The sequence below is a fragment of the Callospermophilus lateralis genome, chromosome 13 (genome assembly GCF_048772815.1).
Source record: "Callospermophilus lateralis isolate mCalLat2 chromosome 13, mCalLat2.hap1, whole genome shotgun sequence".
NCBI classification, from domain to species: Eukaryota; Metazoa; Chordata; class Mammalia; order Rodentia; family Sciuridae; genus Callospermophilus; species Callospermophilus lateralis.
Genome location: NC_135317.1, coordinates 110,258,266 through 110,281,735, shown reverse-complemented (window position 1 = coordinate 110,281,735; position 23,470 = coordinate 110,258,266). Strand labels below are relative to the sequence as shown.

Below are 23,470 nucleotides of genomic sequence, written 5' to 3'. Positions count from 1 at the left end.
CCTGTGATCTCAGGAGGGTGTGAGGAGGTAGGAGCTCTGTGCAGGGCCAGGCCAAGTCCAGAGGTTAGGGTCCTGTGATCTCAGGAGAGTGTGGGGAGGTAGGACTCTGTGCAGGACCAGGCCAAGCCCAGATGTTAGGGTCCTGTGATCTCAGGAGGGTGTGGGGAGGTAGGAGCTCTGTGCAGGACCAGGCCAAGCCCAGATGTTAGGGTCCTGTGATCTCAGGAGGGTGTGAGGAGGTAGGACTCTGTGCAGGACCAGGGTCAACCCCAGAGGTTAGGGTCCTGTGATCTCAGGAGGGTGTGGGGAGGTAGGAGCTCTGTGCAGGACCAGGCCAAGCCCAGATGTTAGGGTCCTGTGATCTCAGGAGGGTGTGGGGAGGTAGGAGCTCTGTGCAGGACCAGGCCAACCCCAGATGTTAGGGTCCTGTGATCTCAGGAGGGTGTGAGGAGGTAGGACTCTGTGCAGGACCAGGCCAAGCCCAGATGTTAGGGTCCTGTGATCTCAGGAGGGTGTGGGGAGGTAGGAGCTCTGTGCAGGACCAGGCCAACCCCAGATGTTAGGGTCCTGTGATCTCAGGAGGGTGTGGGGAGGTAGGACTCTGTGCAGGACCAGGCCAAGTCCAGATGTTAGGGTCCTGTGATCTCAGGAGGGTGTGGGGAGGTAGGACTCTGTGCAGGACCAGGCCAAGCCCAGATGTTAGGGTCCTGTGATCTCAGGAGGGTGTGAGGAGGTAGGACTCTGTGCAGGACCAGGCCAAGCCCAGATGTTAGGGTCCTGTGGTCTCAGGAGGGTGTGGGGAGGTAGGACTCTGTGCAGGACCAGGCCAAGCCCAGATGTTAGGGTCCTGTGATCTCAGGAGGGTGTGAGGAGGTAGGACTCTGTGCAGGACCAGTCCAAGCCCAGATGTTAGGGTCCTGTGATCTCAGGAGGGTGTGGGGAGGTAGGAGCTCTGTGCAGGACCAGGCCAAGCCCAGATGTTAGGGTCCTGTGATCTCAGGAGGGTGTGAGGAGGTAGGACTCTGTGCAGGACCAGGCCAAGCCCAGATGTTAGGGTCCTGTGATCTCAGGAGGGTGTGAGGAGGAGGGACTCTGTGCAGGGCCAGGGTCAACCCCAGAGGTTAGGGTCCTGTGATCTCAGGAGGGTGTGGGGAGGTAGGAGCTCTGTGCAGGACCAGGCCAAGTCCAGATGTTAGGGTCCTGTGATCTCAGGAGGGTGTGGGGAGGTAGGAGCTCTGTGCAGGGCCAGGGTCAACCCCAGAGGTTAGGGTCCTGTGATCTCAGGAGGGTGTGGGGAGGTAGGAGCTCTGTGCAGGACCAGGCCAAGCCCAGATGTTAGGGTCCTATGATCTCAGGAGGGTGTGAGGAGGTAGGACTCTGTGCAGGGCCAGGGTCAACCCCAGAGGTTAGGGTCCTGTGATCTCAGGAGGGTGTGGGGAGGTAGGAGCTCTGTGCAGGACCAGGCCAAGTCCAGATGTTGGGGTCCTGTGATCTCAGGAGGGTGTGGGGAGGTAGGAGCTCTGTGCAGGGCCAGGGTCAACCCCAGAGGTTAGGGTCCTGTGATCTCAGGAGGGTGTGGGGAGGTAGGAGCTCTGTGCAGGACCAGGCCAAGTCCAGATGTTAGGGTCCTGTGATCTCAGGAGGGTGTGGGGAGGTAGGAGCTCTGTGCAGGGCCAGGGTCAACCCCAGATGTTAGGGTCCTGTGATCTCAGGAGGGTGTGGGAGGTAGGAGCTCTGTGCAGGACCAGGGCCAAGCCCAGAGGTTAGGGTCCTGTGATCTCAGGAGGGTGTGGGGAGTTAGGACTCTGTGCAGGACCAGGCCAAGCCCTGATGTTAGGGTCCTGTGATCTCAGGAGGGTGTGGGGAGGTAGGAGCTCTGTGCAGGACCAGGCCAAGTCCAAATGTTAGGGTCCTGTGATCTCAGGAGGGTGTGGGGAGTTAGGACTCTGTGCAGGACCAGGCCAAGCCCAGATGTTAGGGTCCTGTGATCTCAGGAGGGTGTGGGGAGGTAGGAGCTCTTTGCAGGACCAGGCCAAGCCCAGATGTTAGGGTCCTGTGATCTCAGGAGGGTGTGGGGAGGTAGGAGCTCTGTGCAGGACCAGGCCAAGTCCAGATGTTAGGGTCCTGTGAATCTCAGGAGGGTGTGGGGAGGTAGGAGCTCTGTGCAGGGCCAGGCCAAGTCCAGATGTTAGGGTCCTGTGATCTCAGGAGGGTGTGGGGAGGTAGGAGCTCTGTGCAGGACCAGGCCAACCCCAGATGTTAGGGTCCTGTGATCTCAGGAGGGTGTGGGGAGGTAGGACTCTGTGCAGGACCAGGCCAAGTCCAGATGTTAGGGTCCTGTGATCTCAGGAGGGTGTGGGGAGGTAGGACTCTGTGCAGGACCAGGCCAAGTCCAGATGTTAGGGTCCTGTGATCTCAGGAGGGTGTGAGGAGGTAGGAGCTCTGTGCAGGACCAGGCCAAGTCCAGATGTTAGGGTCCTGTGATCTCAGGAGGGTGTGGGGAGGTAGGACTCTGTGCAGGACCAGGCCAAGTCCAGATGTTAGGGTCCTGTGATCTCAGGAGGGTGTGGGGAGGTAGGAGCTGTGTGCAGGACCAGGCCAAGCCCAGATGTTAGGGTCCTGTGATCTCAGGAGGCTGTGGGGAGTTAGGAGCTCTGTGCAGGACCAGGCCAAGCCCAGATGTTAGGGTCCTGTGATCTCAGGAGGGTGTGAGGAGTTAGGAGCTCTGTGCAGGACCAGGCCAACCCCAGATGTTAGGGTCCTGTGATCTCAGGAGGGTGTGGGGAGGTAGGACTCTGTGCAGGACCAGGCCAAGTCCAGATGTTAGGGTCCTGTGATCTCAGGAGGGTGTGAGGAGGTAGGAGCTCTGTGCAGGACCAGGCCAAGTCCAGATGTTAGAGTCCTGTGATCTCAGGAGGGTGTGGGGAGGTAGGAGCTCTGTGCAGGACCAGGCCAAGCCCAGATGTTAGGGTCCTGTGATCTCAGGAGGGTGTGAGGAGGTAGGAGCTCTGTGCAGGGCCAGGCCAAGTCCAGATGTTAGGGTCCTGTGATCTCAGGAGGGTGTGGGGAGGTAGGAGCTCTGTGCAGGACCAGGCCAAGCCCAGAGGTTAGGGTCCTGTGATCTCAGGAGGGTGTGGGGAGGTAGGAGCTCTGTGCAGGACCAGGCCAAGCCCAGAGGTTAGGGTCCTGTGATCTCAGGAGTGTGTGAGGAGGTAGGAGCTCTGTGCAGGGCCAGGCCAAGTCCAGATGTTAGGGTCCTGTGATCTCAGGAGGGTGTGGGGAGGTAGGAGCTCTGTGCAGGACCAGGCCAAGCCCAGAGGTTAGGGTCCTGTGATCTCAGGAGGGTGTGGGGAGGTAGGAGCTCTGTGCAGGACCAGGCCAAGCCCAGAGGTTAGGGTCCTGTGATCTCAGGAGAGTGTGGGGAGGTAGGAGCTCTGTGCAGGACCAGGCCAAGCCCAGAGGTTAGGGTCCTGTGATCTCAGGAGGGTGTGGGGAGGTAGGAGCTCTGTGCAGGACCAGGCCAAGCCCAGAGGTTAGGGTCCTGTGATCTCAGGAGGGTGTGGGGAGGTAGGAGCTCTGTGCAGGACCAGGCCAAGCCCAGATGTTAGGGTCCTGTGATCTCAGGAGGGTGTGAGGAGGTAGGAGCTCTGTGCAGGACCAGGTCAAGCCCAGATGTTAGGGTCCTGTGATCTCAGGAGGCTGTGGGGAGTTAGGAGCTCTGTGCAGGACCAGGCCAAGCCCAGATGTTAGGGTCCTGTGATCTCAGGAGGGTGTGGGGAGGTAGGAGCTCTGTGCAGGACCAGGCCAACCCCAGATGTTAGGGTCCTGTGATCTCAGGAGGGTGTGGGGAGGTAGGACTCTGTGCAGGACCAGGCCAAGTCCAGATGTTAGGGTCCTGTGATCTCAGGAGGCTGTGGGGAGTTAGGAGCTCTGTGCAGGACCAGGCCAAGTCCAAATGTTAGGGTCCTGTGATCTCAGGAGGGTGTGGGGAGTTAGGAGCTCTGTGCAGTACCAGGCCAAGTCCAGATGTTTAGGGTCCTGTGATCTCAGGAGGGTGTGGGGGAGGTAGGAGCTCTGTGCAGGACCAGGCCAACCCCAGATGTTAGGGTCCTGTGATCTCAGGAGGGTGTGGGAGGTAGGAGCTCTGTGCAGGACCAGGCCAACCCCAGATGTTAGGGTCCTGTGATCTCAGGAGGGTGTGGGGAGGTAGGAGCTCTGTGCAGGACCAGGCCAAGCCCAGATGTTAGGGTCCTGTGATCTCAGGAGGGTGTGAGGAGGTAGGACTCTGTGCAGGGCCAGGGTCAACCCCAGATGTTAGGGTCCTGTGATCTCAGGAGGCTGTGGGGAAGTAGGAGCTCTGTGCAGGACCAGGCCAACCCCAGATGTTAGGGTCCTCTATGCACCTCTAGGTGTATTAGGAACCATGACACACTGACTGTCTGGAGCAGTGCACAGCCTTCACCTGATGCAGAACCATAGTCGGGGAGGTATTATGCAGGTTGTCGGCTTTGCTCTTGCCTATAGAAAATCTGACACGAGTGCAATTATGACACAGAAGTAAGGAAAATCATCTTCCAAAGACCATTCCTATGCCAGGAGCAGGCTCTGTCTTATGAACACATTTCATTTCAAGTTTTCTGTTACTATTTATTTATACTTTCCCCATGAATACACTGTATATACGTTGTAGATAAGTGCTCCAGATACCCCACAGAAAACTTTTACCATCCGTCTGAATCAGATTCCCAGTAGTCACTTAATTATAGTTGTTTTTTAATGGAATTATGTGGAAATCAACTGTTTATAAAATTGTTGTAGATAATCACGTTCCATTCCATTCCATGTTTCACATTCCATCATGTGTAGTGAGTCACGTTCCATTTCACTCAGCCATAAAGAAGGACTGTATGACACTTGCCAGTAAATGAATGGCACTAGAGATGATCAGGCTAACTGAAGTACGCCAATCCCCAAAATCAAAGGCCGAATGTCTCCCTGATATGTGGATGCTAACACACAATAAGGGGAGGGAAGAGTAGAAGTTCATTGGATTAGACAAAGGGGAACAAAGGGAAAGGAGGGGGAATGGGAGTAGGAAAGACAGAATGAATCGGACCTCACTTTCCTATGGACACACGTGAACACAGGACCAGGGACACTCCTCATCATGTACAACCACAAGAATGGGATCCTAATTAGAATAAGTCATACTCTGTGTATGGATAATGTCCAAGTACTTTCTACTGTCATCTATATATAAAAAGAACAAATTTAAAAAATAAAGAAAGTCACATTCCACTTTCCCCTTTGTTGGCCTCAGAGGTGGGAAGGGAAGCCCTACTGGCTACGGATGCCTTGCTCCCTCCGGGGGCTCCAGCACAGCCCCTCAGAGACAGCCTGCGTGGGGGATGCCAGTCTGCTTAATCAGAAGCCTGCTGGGGCACAAGGGCCTGGCTGCGTCTGTGTGTAGGATCCAGGGCAGTCACAGTTGGAGCCACTCCTAATTTGGGCGCTTCTCAGTCTCAGGAGGAAAGGGTCGGGCCTGTTTCCTCCTGGCCTCTGGAACGCCTTCACACCCCTGTCCCTTCCTGTCCTCTCAGCTGCACCCATAGGACTCCGGGAATGCAGCAGGACCAATGGAAACTACCACAAAGCCCAAGCTCACTGAATTATTTCCCCTTTAAAAATAAACTGGAACCTAGCTGACCTTAGAGTAAAAACGGCTGTCTGGCCTGTTTACTGGCAATTTCTGAACACACCGGGCATTTCTTTCTGGCTGTCACTAAGGCCTGTTAACAGGAAACGATTTTATACCTTCTTACATCGTCCTCCCTCTTGTTATCCTTTTGTTTTATAAGGAAAAACTTGTTTTGAAATGAAATCAATGGGAAATGCCCAGGTGAGAGTTTGATTAAAGGCTCAGAGGAAGATCACTCTTTCTGGAGACGACTCACATTAGTGGTTTCAACTGAAAGGGTTTGAGTGAGTCTAGGGTTCAGCAGTTTTGAATCTGCTCCCTGTGTAGGTATGCAGGCTGCAAAATTAAAATTGAAAGGTACTGGCCAATTAAACTCAGTGCAACCTAAGTCTCTGCTACAGATGCCCCCTGCTGGCCAGGAAGGCATGAGCCAGCCCAAGAGCCTAGAGTCCAGGCTCCTTCAGAGGAAACACTACAAAAGCACATTTGCATATAGGCAGAAAGAATATGTCATTTTTGCCTCCTAAAAATGCAGCAAACACCCAGGGGAAATGAATGCAAGCGTTTACAAAACTTGCTACAATCAGTCTCAAGGACTGAAGGAGGAAATGGGCCAGCCAGTCCTGTGTGACTGAGCTCAGAGGTACACGGAGCCCCAGAGGGGCCGCCAGACATGACAGCCCAGAGGACACTGGTTCACTGCACCAGGCCACCAAGAAGGACTTGTGGGCTGGAGGCAGATAGGACATGGGATCAGAGCACTTTGCGAGACAGGGAGAGCTCAGGAGAGACAAGCAGGGCTAGTGAGCTTCCAGGACCTGCACAATACAAGGGCATGTGGGTGGAAATTAGGTCAGCTCTATGACGGCAATTCTCAAGCCCAGGGTCCTCTGAACACAGCCCCTGAAATCAAGATCAGCTCTCAGGCAGGGAGAAAGCAGCAGTGGTTCACAGGGGTGGAAAAAAGAACATCTATCACTTTGGCATCTTGCCTTTTTCCAAATTAACCCCCTTTGTTAGAACTGTATAAAATTCACCCGTTGCTTGGGCTTTATCAGAGTATGAAAGCACAGAGGTCTGGTGCAGGACAGGGTGCTACAGCACGTATCACTGTCCTAGCAGAGGTCTGGTGCAGGACAGGGTGCTACGGCACGTATCACCGTCCTAGCAGAGGTCTGGTGCAGGACAGGGTGCTAGGCATGTATCACCGTCCTAGCAGAGGTCTGGTGCAGGACAGGGTGCTACGGCACGTATCACCGTCCTAGCAGAGGTCTGGTGCAGGACAGGGTGCTAGGCATGTATCACCGTCCTAGCAGAGGTCTGGTGCAGGACAGGGTGCTACGGCACGTATCACTGTCCTAGCAGAGGTCTGGTGCAGGACAGGGTGCTAGGCATGTATCACCGTCCTAGCAGAGGTCTGGTGCAGGACAGGGTGCTACAGCACGTATCACCGTCCTAGCAGAGGTCTGGTGCAGGACAGGGTGCTACGGCATGTATCACCGTCCTAGCAGAGGTCTGGTGCAGGATAGGGTGCTAGGCATGTATCACCGTCCTAGCAGAGGTCTGGTGCAGGACAGGGTGCTACGGCATGTATCACCGTCCTAGCAGAGGTCTGGTGCAGGACAGGGTGCTAGGCATGTATCACTGTCCTAGCAGAGGTCTGGTGCAGGACAGGGTGCTACGGCACGTATCTCCGTCCTAGCAGAGGTCTGGTGCAGGACAGGGTGCTACAGCACGTATCACCGTCCTAGCAGAGGTCTGGTGCAGGACAGGGTGCTACGGCACGTATCTCCGTCCTAGCAGAGGTCTGGTGCAGGACAGGGTGCTACAGCACGTATCACCGTCCTAGCAGAGGTCTGGTGCAGGACAGGGTGCTACGGCATGTATCACCGTCCTAGCAGAGGTCTGGTGCAGGACAGGGTGCTACGGCACGTATCACCGTCCTAGCAGAGGTCTGGTGCAGGACAGGGTGCTACGGCACGTATCACCGTCCTAGCAGAGATCTGGTGCAGGACAGGGTGCAGCTTGTATCTCCGTCCTAGCAGAGGTCTGGTGCAGGACAGGGTGCTACGGCACGTATCACCGTCCTAGCAGAGGTCTGGTGCAGGACAGGGTGCTACGGCACGTATCACCGTCCTAGCAGAGGTCTGGTGCAGGACAGGGTGCTAGGCATGTATCACCGTCCTAGCAGAGGTCTGGTGCAGGACAGGGTGCTACGGCATGTATCACCATCTTAGCAGAGGTCTGGTGCAGGACAGGGTGCTACGGCATGTATCACCGTCCTAGCAGAGGTCTGGTGCAGGACAGTGGCGGCTTGCATCACTGTCCTAGCTGACACGTAATTAACCGGAGGGACGTGGCAAATAGCTGTATGGTCAGTTAGTGGGAACCATTCTTCATTGGTCCAAGGATAGAATGGTGGAGGAAGGTGGGAGCCTCAGGGCATAGATGTGTTAGTGACTTGTGATACAGTTGCACCTGGCCATCTCTCCAAGGACACAGAGCCCTTCCTCATGTGCTGGGGCTGGATGCTGATGCCTAAGGCGTGCAGCGGCTGAGGGAGCAGGAGTCAGCCCTGTTGGCTGTATCCGTGGGAAGCACTTACCCTTCAGCCCTTGCAGCTCCCACAGTGCCCCAAGGCCCCCCTCAGCGTCCTCCTCACCACAGCTGCATTCTCTAGAGCTCTCAGTTCAGCTGCCGCCACCCAGCCCCTCACGGGCAACCTGAAGGAAGAGGCCGGGGGTCCAGACTGCTTGAACAAGCTGGCTTTCGGTCAGGACTGCGCGGCCAGCACCTGCTATCCCAGCTAAGGGTGGAGGAGCCCTGGAGCCCATGAGTTCCAAACTGGCCTGGGCAGCAAAGCTGACCTCATCTTAAAACACCATAGCCTGGCCTCACACAGCTTCTCCTTTGGCTCGTTCATTTAGTCAAGATAAAAAATATGCTTACGGAAGGCCAGACCCTGGCCATCCACTACCATGTTTGAAATTCCCCATGATAGAAGACAGTCCTCTCCAGGAGTCTATGTTCTAGTTGGGTGAGACAGACACAAAACAAGGAATGAGAACCATGAAAAATGATGGCTTATTGTAAAGGAGACTGGGGGTAACTGTGTCTGTTTGTAACTGTGCTGGCTGTAACTGTGGCTGGTTATAATTCAAGCTGGCTGTAATGGGAGCTGGCCGTCATTGCACAGTGTGACATCTGTGCAGTAGCTGACCTTTCTGCTGGCCCTAGTCTGGAATGCACTTCTTAGTGGTCATCAGCAGCTGTTTGAAGGTCATACTCCCGAGGTGACTGCTCTCTGTCTCGGCCAACCTGGTCAGGATCAAGGCCATACACTCTGCCAGTCAGCAACACGGCGCTGGCAATGAGCTTCCTGTGTGGGAGACAGTGGGCTCCCTTCAATCATGGCACTGATTCTGGAAGATCTGGACTGAGGACACCACCCTGGGAACAGCTGCCCCAGCCACAGGATGGCAGAAATGTGCACTTAGCCCTCAGCCTGCCACTGACCAAAACACCTGGAGCTGGTCATGAGCAAGTTGATGTGGGCTCATCTTCCAGGCTGCTTACTATCTGAGGGACCTTGTGCAAATTCTGCAGTATCTCCGGGCCTGAGAGCCATCAGCCCCAGAAATGATGGTGACATTGAATGCTGCTGTAGGAGGAGTGGGAGGAGTGCAAGAAGTAACGCGTGGTTGCAAAATCTCCCTGGCGCCTGGCACAGGAATGCACTCAAGTCATGGCCCGTGTTGTGCCACTGCTGTCACCCACCTTCTTGTCACCACATCCACTTAGGTAACAGGCATGCACTTAGCTGCCTTGAGGCGTTTCCTATTCCTGGGGAGTCACGTTTGATTCCTTAGGCTCTGTCCCTCCTCAGTGGGTGAATGGATTGTCTCCTCAAATATGACTTTCTTGGTAATGTAACAAAGACACAAATGTGAGAAGAATTAAGACAAGCCAGATGTGATTCCTGGTGACTCCACATGTGGAGGGTAAGAAGAAAGCTAGGCTTCAAACACCAGGAGACAGTGTACTGTGAAACAGCGACTGAAAGAAGAAATGAGACCTGACTCGTTCAGGCCCAGGAGGAAGGTCCACTGCTTCCTGGTCACCTGGAGAAACACACCCTGTCTCCCGGGTGCTGAGATGTCCAAGGGTGCACAACCAGGTGACATCGAACTGATCCCACAACCCCTGAACCCACAATCAAGGACTCCACCAGGGTCCATGGGCCACCACTCCTCCAACCTGAACCACTCTACTGACAACGGCTCTCCTCCCTGAGGAGCCAGCTCCAGTGTCCCTCTGGGTGCACTTTCCTCTTGCTGTAGGCCTCCAGGCATTTGTGCTCCTGTCTCTGAGAAGATGATATGGATAGGAGCCCATTCCCCCTGTTCCCAACCCAGAACTCCCTGGATGGAGAAGACCACTTCTCGCTAAGTGATAAGAAAAAAAGCAGGACAACCAAGAGGGGAGAGAGGGGCACCCTGGGGCAAGGCCACATCAGCCATGTAGGTTCTCTAGCTTGTCACCCCACGCCGCACACCTGGGCAGCACCACAGAGAGGGACGGAGAAGCAGTACCCCTAGCACCAGGAATCCAACTGGAACCCAACCTGCAGGACAGACATGGAATGGAGCTTCAAACAGGAAACAAACAGCAATGCATCCTTCTAGAATTATTAATCAGAATTATTATTATTAATTAGAATTATTAAGGAACCAGCCTCCTGGAAGTGCAGAAAGGCTCCCTTGGACAGGGCTTGCTCCAGTTGAACAGGGAAGGGAGCTCACTAGCCCTCCACCACCTGGACAGGGAGTGTGGCGGAATTCCCACCCAGGTGAGGTCAGCAGGAGACCAGATACCAGCCATTTCATACAGATGCCATGACATTTGAATGGTGCATTGATATTACTAGGCATTTCCCAGATTTCTGGCCGTGATCACATCACCAGCAACCTGCTGAGGGCATCCACTCTCTTCCCTGCACCTGGCAGGAATGCGTCTTTCAACAGAAGTGAACGTCCTGACTCGGGTGACGGGTGATGTAGCTGGCAGCATTTGCACAGCACTAATCTGCACCTTGCCAAGGCTGTTCTTGGAGAGAGCCACGTGGAGCCTTGCACTCTTGTCCAGAAAACCAAAATAACACCAAAGCCAAGCTCTATCTCCCTAAAGACAAGTGATGGAATACCAGTGGCAAAGAGCAAGAATGTTGGTGCCAAGTTACACAGATCTTCCTTCCTGAAGGTGTGACTCTGGGTGAGCTTCTGCACACCCCCTTGCCTATTTCCTCATCTGTGGGACAGGTGACCACAGTGCCTCGGTGAGGCCACTTCTCAATGAGTAACAGGCATGCACCTAGCTGCCTTGAGTCGACATGAGTCCCCACCATGCTGGTGCGGGAGCTCCAGGAACAGCAGCCTTGGTATCACCATTAGACTGTCCTCCTCATTCTTAATAAACTGCATGCACATTGCTCTTGTCTCCTAGAAAGTGCTCCGAGTGTGCCCGTCCTCTCCCTCCTAAGTGCACCGCCCTTCTCCAGGCCTCGGCCTCGGCCTGGGCCTCACTTTTTCCATCTTCTCCTTCAACGCCATCTTCCTTCACTGCTGAACCAGCCTCTGGAGACCTCCCCTGCTCACCTGTGATGGGTCCCAGCCACAGCCACAGTGGCTCCTCCCACGAGAGGGCAGGAGATTCACCTGGAGAACAGACTCTGGGCCCACCCAGAGCACCTTGGGCCAGGAGCATGGAGAACCACAGGTGTTCCCACCCTCCTCTCCGGCTTCCAAGTCCTCCCTCCCTAACCTCACTCAATTCTTCCTCCAGTGTCTCCTGCCCTGTCCTGGAGCCTCCTCGGCACCTGCAGCCGGCTCCCTTCCTCCACCTAGGTACCAGCTTGAAAGTTCTGACACTCTGGGTGAGACAGTCCTCTCCTCCCCAGACCTCTGAAGCCACACTAGCCTGTTTTCTCTCCTCCCTACGGTGAAATCACAAGATGGAGGCATTTTCAAACCATGTTAGAGAGTCTTTAATTTGCTTTGCTCCCATCTTAAAAGTGGAAAACCTGAGTTCATAGAAATTGGAAGATGTCCTCCACTGCTCATAGCTAGTAAGCAGCAGAGCTAGGACAGCAGATTTTCTTGGTTCCTAGAGTTCCGTGTTCACATTCTCAGGGAACAGCCTCCTGGAGCAAGGCAGGGCTTGCTGCCTGCGTCTCTACAGAGCATCTCAACAGTGGTAAGTGGTTGACGTTGCTTTAGCTGCTAGGGCAGAGAGGAGAAGCTAACAGGCCTGGGGTTTGTTCCAACTCCTTAACAGCAGGGTGACTTGGGTGGGCTCCCTCATTTCAAGTCCTCATTTCCTGGGTAAAGTGGTGATAATAGAGTTCCTACCTCATAGACACATTGTGAGGCTGAGGAAAACAATGCACTCAAGCATTTAGAATACACTCAGGGCACAGAAAATACCCAACACATGGCTACTTCTTATTACTGTCACTCCCTGATGGTGGCAAGGTGTAGAAGGTGTGGTTAATGGGCAGATGCTAAACAGATGTGTGGAAGGGATGAAGTATGATTGTATAGGAAGGAGGGATGGAGTGGGTGGGATAGGATGGGATAGGATAGATGGGATGGGATAGGATGGGATAGAATGGGACAGATGGGATAGAATGGGATGGGATAGGATGCGATGGGATGGGATGGGATGGGATAGAATGGGATGGGATAGGATGCGATGGGAAGGGATAGGATAGAATGGGATGAGGTAGAATGGGATGGATGGGATGGACGGGATGGGATAGGATGGGGTGAAATAGAATGGGATGAGATAGATTGGAGAGGATGGATGGGCTAGGATAGGATAGGATGATGGGATGGGATAGAATGGGATGGAATGGGATAGGATGGGATGGGATAGGGTGTTGGGATAGGATGGATGGGATGGGATGGGATAGGGTGAAATAGAACTGGATGAGATGGATTGAGAGGATGGATGGGATAAGATGGGATGGGATGGCTGGATGGGATGGGATGGGTGGGATGGAATAGAATAGGATATGATTGGATGGGATGGGATGGCATGACATGGGTAGGATGGGATAGGATGGAGTGGGACGGGATGGCATGGCATGGGATGGGTGGGATGGGATAGGATGGGGTGGGATGGGATGGATGGAATGAGTTAGGATGGGGCACGTGCATAGGATGAGATGGGGTGGAATGGGATGGGACAGGATGAGGTGGGATGGGGTGGGAAGGGGTATACAAAGATCCCCTTGGCACTCAAGATAAGCTCCTTCCAGAACATCTCCCCCTCATAACTATGGAACTCGTCCTGAAAGCATTGGGAATATATGCTGTTGGCCCTTCCCTGGGCACCCGGAGGTGGAGGGACACAGGTGGTGAGCTGGAGGCCTCTGCAGCTACCTTGGGCGGCTCAGGCACATGGCAGTACCGCCCCCATGGTATTTTAAAAATAGTATTGTTTTCCCCAAGCTAAGGGTTCCCATGGAGACCAAGACATTCCCATGCTTTTGTGGCCTGTCTCCGACATCCTCCTCTGGAGTGAGAGGGGTCAGGGGAGGACACACAGGCAGGACAGAAACAGCTCCCTTCCCTCTGACCTTCAAGTCCCATCTTATTCAAAATGTCACTGGCAGGATTTCTAGACTTTGGGAATCCAGTTTGAAAACTAGATAATGAATTGTGGGAAAATGGTCCTCTGGTTGGGGCAGACAGACGCCATGGCTATTCTGAGTCCCAAAGGTGGAGGGTCAGGGGAAATTCCCGTGAGAGCGTCTCTAAATGCTGTCCTCCCACAGCCCTGGAGCATCTCCACATCCCTCTCTCCATGGCCAATAAGGACTTCAGGATTCAGGGCTCCTTGTAGGTGGCCTTCATTCACCTTGTTTCGTACATGACAAAAGAAAAGCACCCAGGAGGCAGGGCATTGGAGAAGGAGGGAGGGAGGGAGGAGGGGAGTAGAGCTAGTGGATCTCGGTGAGCACGCAGCTGAGTCCTGGCACTCAGTAACGTCCAGCCCCCAGAGCCTCAATGGAGATGCAGATTCACAGCCACCAACATTTTGGTTGGCATGTATCTTTGCCACGTGGCTAAAAGCGCATGTTCAGCAAGCCAATGATGACTCGATGAGAATAAGAGCTCCATTCTGTAGTGTAGAATCAGGTCCCAAAATGTCGCCCTACCAAGTGTCCTATTCTCAAGAACTCTGCTTTCTGTACTAATTTACTTGTAAGACCTGAGCACAGCAGCCGCTATCTGCCATGCTGTCCTAGAAACCATGGGGATGTTTCCCAAACCAGGGGAAACCCTTCCTACTTGCAGCTTCCACGCCCTCAGGGCACAGCAGTACACAGCATGCTGCTGAGATGTGCTGCAGAGAGCTTGGTTGGGGTCGGCACCCTGCGGTTGACCCCAGCCCAGAGAGCACACTGAATTCACTGGCAAAGCTGTGAGGTTGACAATACCTGCTCTGCACATCTTACTGAGAATTAAATTAGAGAATAGCAAATACCAAAGTTGAATCTGAGAAAAATAGGGTAAGAAGTGCTGCTAATTGTAAGAAGTTTTTTAAAAATTCTGTAATAGTTAAAAGCATGGAGAACTAGCTTCTCCCTGGGGAGAAGTAGGAAAAGTTTCCTGGGTAGGCAGGTATCTGGGGAGGTCTGATATGGCTGAGACCCTGCGTGCCAGGAAAGAAGAGAACATTTGTACCCCAAAGCCTCTCCCAGCTCTGTGGGGTTTCCTCCCAAAGTTTAATAGAAGCTCACACTTTTAGTTCTAAAACACTTCCTGGAAATTTTAAAGAGGTTTTCAAAGTCCATGCATGTATTTGAGGATCACACTCCTGGAAATTTCTCCCCAGCGTTCTGAAACCCCCCCCTCCAGCTTCCCCCATCCAGCAGCAAGTCTGCCAGGTGACTCTCACACATCGAGTACAAGACTGAGAGCCGCCCACACGGGTGGTCACTGAACAGGGGTTGCTGAGCCCCAGACCAGACCAGGCTTTGAGTGGAAGCAGAGGGTAGGAGCCAGGTAGAGGTCACCAGTGCCACCAGTGGAAGCCCAGGTCTCACCAGTGCCCCGAGTTGCACCAGCCCGAGGCTGAGCTCCCTCGAGTGCCACTGAGCAAGGGAAGAGATGATTTCATGTATCAGAAAAGCAAGTGGTGATTACGGACCCTTGTTGGATATCAAGCACGCCAAGGAATAAGACCTGAGAACTCAGAGACACTGTCAGGAACAGCCCCAGAGAAAGGGGAAGAACCGTGACTTCCAAGAGGAAACCCGAGGTCAAACTTTGAAAAGACCAGGCCTGCACTGAGAAGGTCCCCCTTCCCCCATGGTCCCTAGAAGAGGTCAGAGTTCAGAAAGACATGCTCAGGACTTCCCTCCAGAGGAGCCTCCCAACCCCAGCCAACCCGGCCGGGTGGTCCACTGTGACTCTCCCTCTCTGGGTCCTCGCAGTGGGCCCTTCCCCTTGGGTCCCGTTCTGCACCCACTCTGCAGCTCTGTGGGGAGGTGGAGATGGCTGCCTGTTCTGGGCCAGGCCTGGAGCTGGCTGCAAGGCCCTTCTGGGGCAGGCAAAGAGGAAGAGCACCCCACTCTCCAGCTGACTGGGCAGTCAGCACCTCATCTGCTGCCCCCAGTCATCCTGTGCCCGTGAGGATACGGACCTGGAGGAACCAGATTATTTGCCCAAGTTCACACAGCGAAAGGCAATGGCAGGATTCCACCCAATCTCATTTCAGTGTCGGGGCTCTTGAAACTGCACATGCTGCTCAGGTCCTCAGACAGTCTAACTGGCAGCTGAATGCATCTGATACATAAAAATGTGGGAAAAGGAAAACCTTAAAGGCTGCAGTGTAGTCACCAAAGCCAAAGCACGGTGTGAACAGAAGAGTCAATGTTTTGAAATTAAAGACACAGCAGTATGAATTTAAAGCCAAATTTGTGAATCAAAGCCCATCAGGTAAAGTGAAATAAAGGTGACTTGTGAGCCCAGCGGCTTCTCCTCAGCTCTAGTCCTACAAGACACGTGGCCTGGACACGTCACCACAGCAGTGCAGACCGGCCTGCCATCTGTGGAAAAGGGACAGGCTGTCTGCAGTCCCCGGCTGGGTGCCGACTGGGGAGGTGGACACGCCCTGTGTGGGTCCATCAGCTCCCCATCCCTGCGGCGTGCCCCGTGTGACTGAAGATGCTATGCCTTCTCCCTGGACGGTCTCCCTAAGTGGCCATGAGGCAGGGCCTGCTCCCTGATGCTCCTCCCGCAGCTGCCCTGCCCTCCACACTCACACCTCAGCACACTGCAAGCGTTCGGCCCTGACTGGCCAGCAGGAACCAAGGCAGGACTATGGTCAGTGAATCTGGACGATGACAGAGTGGAGGCTGTTTTCTAAAGTCAAGGATTTCTGAGCCTTCTGGTGAGAATTTTGAGAAAACCCAACTTTCATCTTCCCCAGGGCCACAGCCACAACAGGAATGAGTGGCCATGAAGCCCCCAGAACAGCCACCAGGGCGCTGGAAGAGACCCAGGCCTGTGGGTTGTCCACTGATCGTGTCAGCAGATGCGGTGAGAGTGGCTGCCCATCCACCCTGGGTCACTCTTTTCTGCAGTAGCTAAAAGGAAAGGCAGTGCTGGGCAGACCTCCACTGCAGACAAGCCCAGAGGCGGGTCTGTCCGAGCTTTAACTACCAACCTAGAAGCCGCTGGCAAAGGGAAAATTCACCCAGACAACAAAAGTACCTCAGGTCACCAAGAGGTAGCCAGGGTGGGGTGGTGAAGCCAAGCGATGTCTGGGGCTTCAGGGCAAGGGGCTGCTGTGGGTTCTGGAGGGAATTCAGTCTCCGGAGGAGCTTCCCGCAGTGGGTGGGGCTAGCAGGCCTCTCCAGAGGCTGTGCCTGGTCTAGGGGCAGGCGGCTGTGGCCGGGTCGCCCCCCTGCAGGAATGCCAAGTGAAGTATCCCAGAGGTGGCAGCGGATGAGCACAGCATGTGAGTGTGCAGGCTGGCCGTGGGATTCTCGGGTGTCCACCCACAGAGTGGGCCTGCTTCCTGGGCATGGCAAATGCACCCCACCTTACTGCCGCAGGGGGAGCAAGAACCAGGAAGCCTCGTCAATTCACTGCTTCCTCCTGAGTGTCTTACAGGTGCCAATAAGACAGCAGACTGATTGACAGGGATGCAAGAGTTTGGAAGGGAGAGCCAGACTCTTCTCCAAGGTCGAAATGTTTACAAGGTCACCAAGAAATGAGGTGGGCCAGTGCAACACTGGACATAACAAAGAGGAGGGAGGATAGAAGAATAAGGGCCATCGATGGCTGGAAGCCAGTCCTGTGTGACACCCGGAGGGCTGGGGACAAGAAGCCCCATGATCCTCCCTCATCAGAGGGCCCACGCAGCCTCCTCTGTTTTCCAGGTTGGAGAAGCTTAAAACCAGGCGACAATGACTATGACCAGGAACCTGACCTGCAGAAGTGCTGAAGCAAAAGTTGGACCACTCTATGGAGACAAGATCAGGAGGGGCCAGGGCACTGGGCTGGGCTCGGCCCCTGCAGGGGATCCAGAGCTTCTGTAGGAGTAGGTAAAATGACCAGGGAGTCAGAGTTTCACGTTTCCTCGTGCCCCCGAGAGACACGTAAGGATTGAAAGGTCAACAGATTCCCAGAGCTGGACTTTGAACAGGCTCTGTGAAGTGGCTCACGTGTTGGACCTTGCATGATATCATATGCATCCGGGACCTGTTTCCATACGTGACTGTAAAACCAAAGACCCTGAAATCGATCTCTAAGCCCTGCTAACTGAAGACGCTCTCCGCAGGTCCACAACCCTGTCGGTGCAGCCGGATCCAGGAGCAGCTGGAGTACTGGCGGGGACTCTGCCTGGGATGTGCAGGAGGAGATGCCCAGACTCAGCCCAGACGCTGCACTCTCTATGTCCACCATTTTATGCACCCTGGGGCTTCTGACAAGAGCCCAGGGACTTCCACCAGTGCTGCCACAACACACACTAGAGGGTTCCCTCGGAGGGGCACGTCCTACCTTGCCACTGGACATTAGTCAGAACCATCTCTCTAACCTTGAACAGAAGGAGTCTTGAGCCTTGAACACCATGTCTTGGCCATGTGCAAGCCCTCTCGTGGGCGGCTGTGCAGAGCAGGTAGTGTGTGAGCTGGGGGAACTTACACAGAATCGTGCTTCCAGGGTGCAAGGAGGAGATGGACCCACGGAGCCTTTTCCCCAGAACCGTTTTGGCACAGTGTGAGAGCTGCAGACTCTGCCATCACCTGGACCGTGCCCATGAGCACTCGACTGGCTGACAAAGCCATGCTGGGCCAGTGGACAGCACTTCTAAGATGAATGGACAGTGTCCAGCTGAGGGTGCCACCCCAGCCAAAGAAGGGAGAACAGCTCAGACCAGAGGTTGGCCTGCAGCTTTCCCAGCGGGATGGAAGAATCAAGCAGTGGAACAGCTGCTGTCCTCCAGTTTCCACGGAGTCAGGGGGCGTGGCCACAGACCTGGCCAGAGAGAAGGGCAGTGGCAACCCAACCTATCAAAGGCATACCCACAGCAAATGTCTCATCTCATGAGGGGGTCTCCATTGTGGGAATTTGATGGCACATTGAAGTAGGACCTGCCATCAGCAGGACATCCCGGGTCTAGAAGGAGATATCCCTGTCCTTGTTGGGCATGGCCACCAGGGAGCACGAAATGGTGGACATAGAGTCTGCAGCAAGGCAGACCTGGGCTGACTCTGGACATCTTCCTCCTGCACACAGCAGGGAGTGAGCTGAGGCTGGAACCTTGGAGGCAGCGGGCATCGAGACAGAATCAGATACTGACCATGGGCTTCACTTTCCAGGGTCAGGCACCAGTGCTCAGAGTCCCGTGAGAAACAGGAAGGCACCGCACAGGTTCGCAAGGCCGGCTGTCACTTCTGCAGACCAGGAGTTCAATTTGAAACCCATGACGCCCGACGGGCAGAGATCATCTTCAGAGTGATGATTTCATAGAGACATGGAACGGGAACTAACACATGGGCTGTCTAAAGGGGTGGAGTGGAGACAGGCAGGACAGGCTGGTCCAGCCTTCATGGGCTCAGCACAGGGGTGCTAAAGCAGAGGCCCCCACGCTGGTGGATCTGGGAATTAGGGCAGAGGATGCTTTCCCAGCACAAAGCTGTTCCCTTTATGTTCCATATCACCCACATTACTTCCCATCACTAGACACAGTAGTCAGAGGACTAGGGCTGCCACTACAGGCCTGGGAGAAGGGAGATCCCTAAGGGTCTGGGGCACCGTGCCTTCTCCTCTCTGAAAAAACCCCAGTGTCCTGTATGGTGCAGTGGTAAAAGTAGCCCCTCATTCAGCACCTGGGCAAAGCCCCTGGCCACTGCGGGAGCAGGGTGATGCAGGAGGCTCCTGGGGACTGGCAAGGGCCCATGGCAGAGGCCACAGAATGGGCAAAACTAACGCCACCCCCTGAGTAGAGATCTGGGTATAGATAAAAGGAAGAAGCCAAGGCAAAGGTAGGAGAAGGCAGTGAGGAGGAAGGAAGCTGACATCACTCGAACACTCGGAGGCTCAGGGCAGGAGACGTAGGTCTCAGCTCAAGCCAGGGCTGCGGGGCTCTCTGTAGCACCCAGCCTTTCATCTGACCAACAGGATGGGAGAGAGCGCAGACGGGATTCCCTCCGCCTAAGAAGGTCCCCACATGGTGCAGGGCAGGCTGAACAGCTGGAAAAGAAAGGGTGCCCTGACTAAGGGCCAGCACTTATTGACCGTTACAATTGACTGTAAGGGTTTAGCCAGCCAGAGGCCAGAGGTAGCTCTGCGGCACAATGAGAAATATATATATATATATGTGTTCTCTGTTCCAAATTCCTGACAGAGCTCCTACCTCCCCACACCCTCCTGAGATAGAGAACTCTAACATCTGGGGTTGGCCCTGGCCCTGCACAGAGCTCCTAACTCCCCACACCCTCCTGAGATCACAGGACCCTAACATCTGGGGTTGACCCTGGTCCTCCCCAGAACTCCTAACTCATCACACCTTCTAGAGCCCAGAGAACTCTAACATCTGGTTTTGGCCCTGGTTCCTACACAGAATTCTGAACTCATCACACACTATGGGGCATGAGGCACCAGCTCACCACTTTACCATGGGGCCAACCTAGGCATACAGACACAGCTCCCACACATTCATGGCAGCTGTCTCTGACCTTGGGCTGCCCAGGCCTGGGAGAGGCTCCCATGGCCTTATGGCCTCCCTCATGAGGTCAAGCACAGCTCCCCAGGCTCTAGAACCACTCCTAGTTCCCCAGGCCTGGGGCCCTAAGGGTTCCACATTTTCCCACTCCCTCCATCCAACCCGCTCCAGACTTTCGGAGAAAAGCAAGGGAACCAACATCCCCTGGGTTGTCTTCCTGGTCACTGATGTTGGGTGCATCTCTATATTGCACAGAGCCATGAATCCAAGTTTCCCCTGCTCGGCTGGAAAGCAGGGTCTCAAGGGGAAAGCAGCTGCCCAGGGGCATGACCTGGAAACCGACAGAGCGGGTCTGCTTGAGTGCAGGCCTCCATGTGACAGGGACAAGGTGTTCACTGGGCTTCTGTAAGCTGATTGTTTCTAGGGCCTGAGGCAGGGTATGATTCGGAGCTTTCCCTTAGAACTTGACCTGTTTGCAAAGCACAAGGCTACCCTAGCTATTTCATAAAGGTTCTCGCCTGCCCTCAGTGAGGCAGCCACCAGTCCCTTCTGGTGCTTGGAGAGGAGGATGGAAAGGAAGGACCTTGTGGGTGCAGGAACTGAGAGCCAGGGAGGCAAGGGTGGTGGGCTGCACTTTCTCAGGTGCCTCTGAGAACAGTCCTAGAGCGGCTCCCTGGGTGCCTGCTAACAGCTTCCCAGGTCTGCTTCCAGCTCTGCAGAACATTCTGCTAGGCTACATGTGATTAAAAGTACAATTTCACTCACAGTGGTAGAAGATCATGATGCACATGCAACAGCACATGTTAATCTCAGGATTCTACACATGCAGTGAATTAGAAAGTTCATCAATCGGCTAAAAAGAGCTTGCTCCCTAGCTGTTGTTTGATGTTCCCTGTGAACACTCATCCTGGAGTATGAGGATCTACTGGGTCAATAGAACCACACAGTGGGAAGTGTGCCGCCCGCCCTCCCAGAGCCCAGGGTGAGACCCTGCACGACACATGCAGATCAGGAGTGAGTCGACCTGGTGCACATGGCACAGCACTGCTGATCTGACCCCAGCTGGGCAAGCGCTGTCCCAGGAGCATCGCCCCAGCCCAGGTAAGTGATGATGGAACAGTGGATCAGACACATCCGTGATGGAGACCACTAGACAAGCCTTCCCTCATGAGTCTCAGGAAACTTTCAGCCCACTTACAAAAATATGAAGGGCAGAACCAGTGGCCAGCCAACTCTGGGTGTCCTGCTGGCCAAGGAGTGTGCCTCGGGGCCACGAGGCCTGAGGCTGTGGGTTCTGGGGCAGTGGAAGGGGAGAGGCAAGCTGGGCCCAGCGAGCCTCCAAGACACACGGGTAAGGCAGGCTGAGCCTCTCTGTGGGCAGAGGATGCTGCTGGCTCCAGCTCATCTTCAGGTGTTTGGGCTCCAGCTCTGTACCTGAGCCCATTCCTCAGGCTTTACCCAGAGCAGGTAGGGGCAGGGGCAGCCATGAACAGCAGCAGCTCTGGCCTGCAGTTGGTCCCTGGGCCACACTGATGCCCTAGCGGAGGCCGACAGCTGGGACTTAACTGCTCCCAGTCCCTCTTGTGTGCAGGGCATTAACTATCTTGCTGTTGACCACAGTGAACAAGCCCCCTCGGGCCTCATTCAAATCACTATAGAGCCTTGTGGAAACAAGTAACGGGCTGTGTTATCTCCCAAGAAATCAATTTGATGTTGTGTCTAGGGTGGAAGTCATCCAAAATAAGACCCGGGTTCTTAAAGAGACAGAAGTTGTAGGTGACTTTCTCAGATAAGCCTTGGCATGGCTTCAGGGCAGAATGCAATGCTTTTCCTTTGATAACACAGATCAAACTCAACTTAGTCAAATCCATCCCTTATAATAGGAGAAACGTCCGTTCCTCCATGCACCACATAGGATTGTTAGGTGAGATTTTCTAATGAGATACTTGCTCTGCTTCTGTTCACTTTAGACACTTGGGACATCCTCAAGAGCACTGTCCGGCCCCAGGACAACCAGCTCCAGGAATGCTGGCTGGGTGACCCCTGCATCCCAATGCCTTCTTCTGTCCAGCCATCTAGCTACTTCTATCTGATGCAGACAGGGTACAGAGAAGGCAGAGAAGCCCCCTCTGCCTCCAGCAGCCCCCTCCTCTCCCTGTCATTAGGGAAGGTGACCATCTGCACCTCCAGACCCTCTGAGCACGTCTCCTCAGGAACTCACTCAATCCCCGGAGCCAGCCTGTGGCAGACTCTCAGCATCTGCGTATTACAGATAGATAAGGAAACTGAAATAGAGAGCTTAAACACACTGGCCAGAGCCTCAGTCTGAGCAGAGGAGGTAGGACATGGCCCAGGCAGTTTGCTGATGGCATCTGCATTCTGAGCCTTGTTCCCTCACTCTGCACAAGCACTTGTGGAACGGGCAGCGCCCCCACCCGGGAGGAACACTGTCCTGGGTCCTAAGGGAGGTGTGGGGACCCTTCAGAATCTCTGCTCTTCACAGATGACCCCAGTCAACCCAGCTCTGCCACAGCAGATGTGCCTCAGGGTGAGGAACCCCTGGCACCCCCAGATAACATCCAGAGCTCTACCTCTCACCTCTCCAGGCAGGAATGGGGCAGCGCTGCGAGCCCCTTACACATCCTGGCAAGTGGTCTGGGGCCTCCGCTCTGCACACAACTTCTCAACAGCAAACAGGAAAAGTCTTTGAAAACTTCCTCAGGGTCTGGGGCTGCCTCTCCCGCTGAGAGATATATAGGGCTCTGGCCCAGCCCCCTTTGGCTCTCGGGACCAATCCAGGGCTGCAGAGGAAGCTGCAGCAGGAGAGGGCTGGGACCTCCCCAGGGCTGTGCTGCTGGGCTGCCACCCTCTCCTGCTGGGATCTCCTCAGTGTCGCAGGGCTGGCTGGACATAGGACCTTGGTTCCGACTCTAAGGTCAGGCCGCCATAGAGACTGGAGGCGGGAGGAGGCCCAGGAGCCAAGGCCAGAGTCCAGCCACAGATGAGACAGAGTGACCTTTATCAAATCAAAGCACTTATAAATGTGTGTATGTGTATGTGCGTGCGTGTGTGAACATATGCACATGTATGTGTATGTGTGTTTATGTGTATATGCATGTGTATATATGTATGTGCATGAATGTATGTGTATGCGTGCACAAGTGAATGTGTGTATGTATGTCTACGTATGTGTGCATGAATATGTATATGTATGTGTGTATGTATATGTATGAGTGTATGTGTGTATATGTATATGAATATGTATGTGTGTGAATGTATGTGTATGTATGTGTGTACACATTTATGCCTGTATGTATGTATATGTATATGTGTGTATGTGTATATGTATGTGCATATGTATGGATGTGAATGCATGTGTCTATATGTGTATATGTTTATATGCATGTGTGTATATGTGTGAATGTATGAATGTGAATGCATGTGTCTACATGTGTATATGTTTATATGCATGTGTGTATATATGTGTATGTATGTATGTGTATATATGTGTGTGAGTGTACATTTATA

At 54.1% G+C, this 23,470-nt stretch overlaps 1 protein-coding gene across 1 annotated transcript in view; it reads right to left on the bottom strand.

Moving 5' to 3' along the window:
• Rgs5 (regulator of G protein signaling 5) overlaps positions 1-22,655 on the bottom strand; it is a 57,579-nt gene extending 34,924 nt beyond the window's left edge. Inside the window, exon 1 of the mRNA XM_076832444.2 lies at positions 22,541-22,655. Coding sequence (XP_076688559.1) covers positions 22,541-22,584 — 44 coding nt within the window. The 5' untranslated portion in view covers positions 22,585-22,655. The remainder of the gene's footprint in view (positions 1-22,540) is intronic.
• Positions 22,656-23,470: the final 815 nt, after the last annotated feature.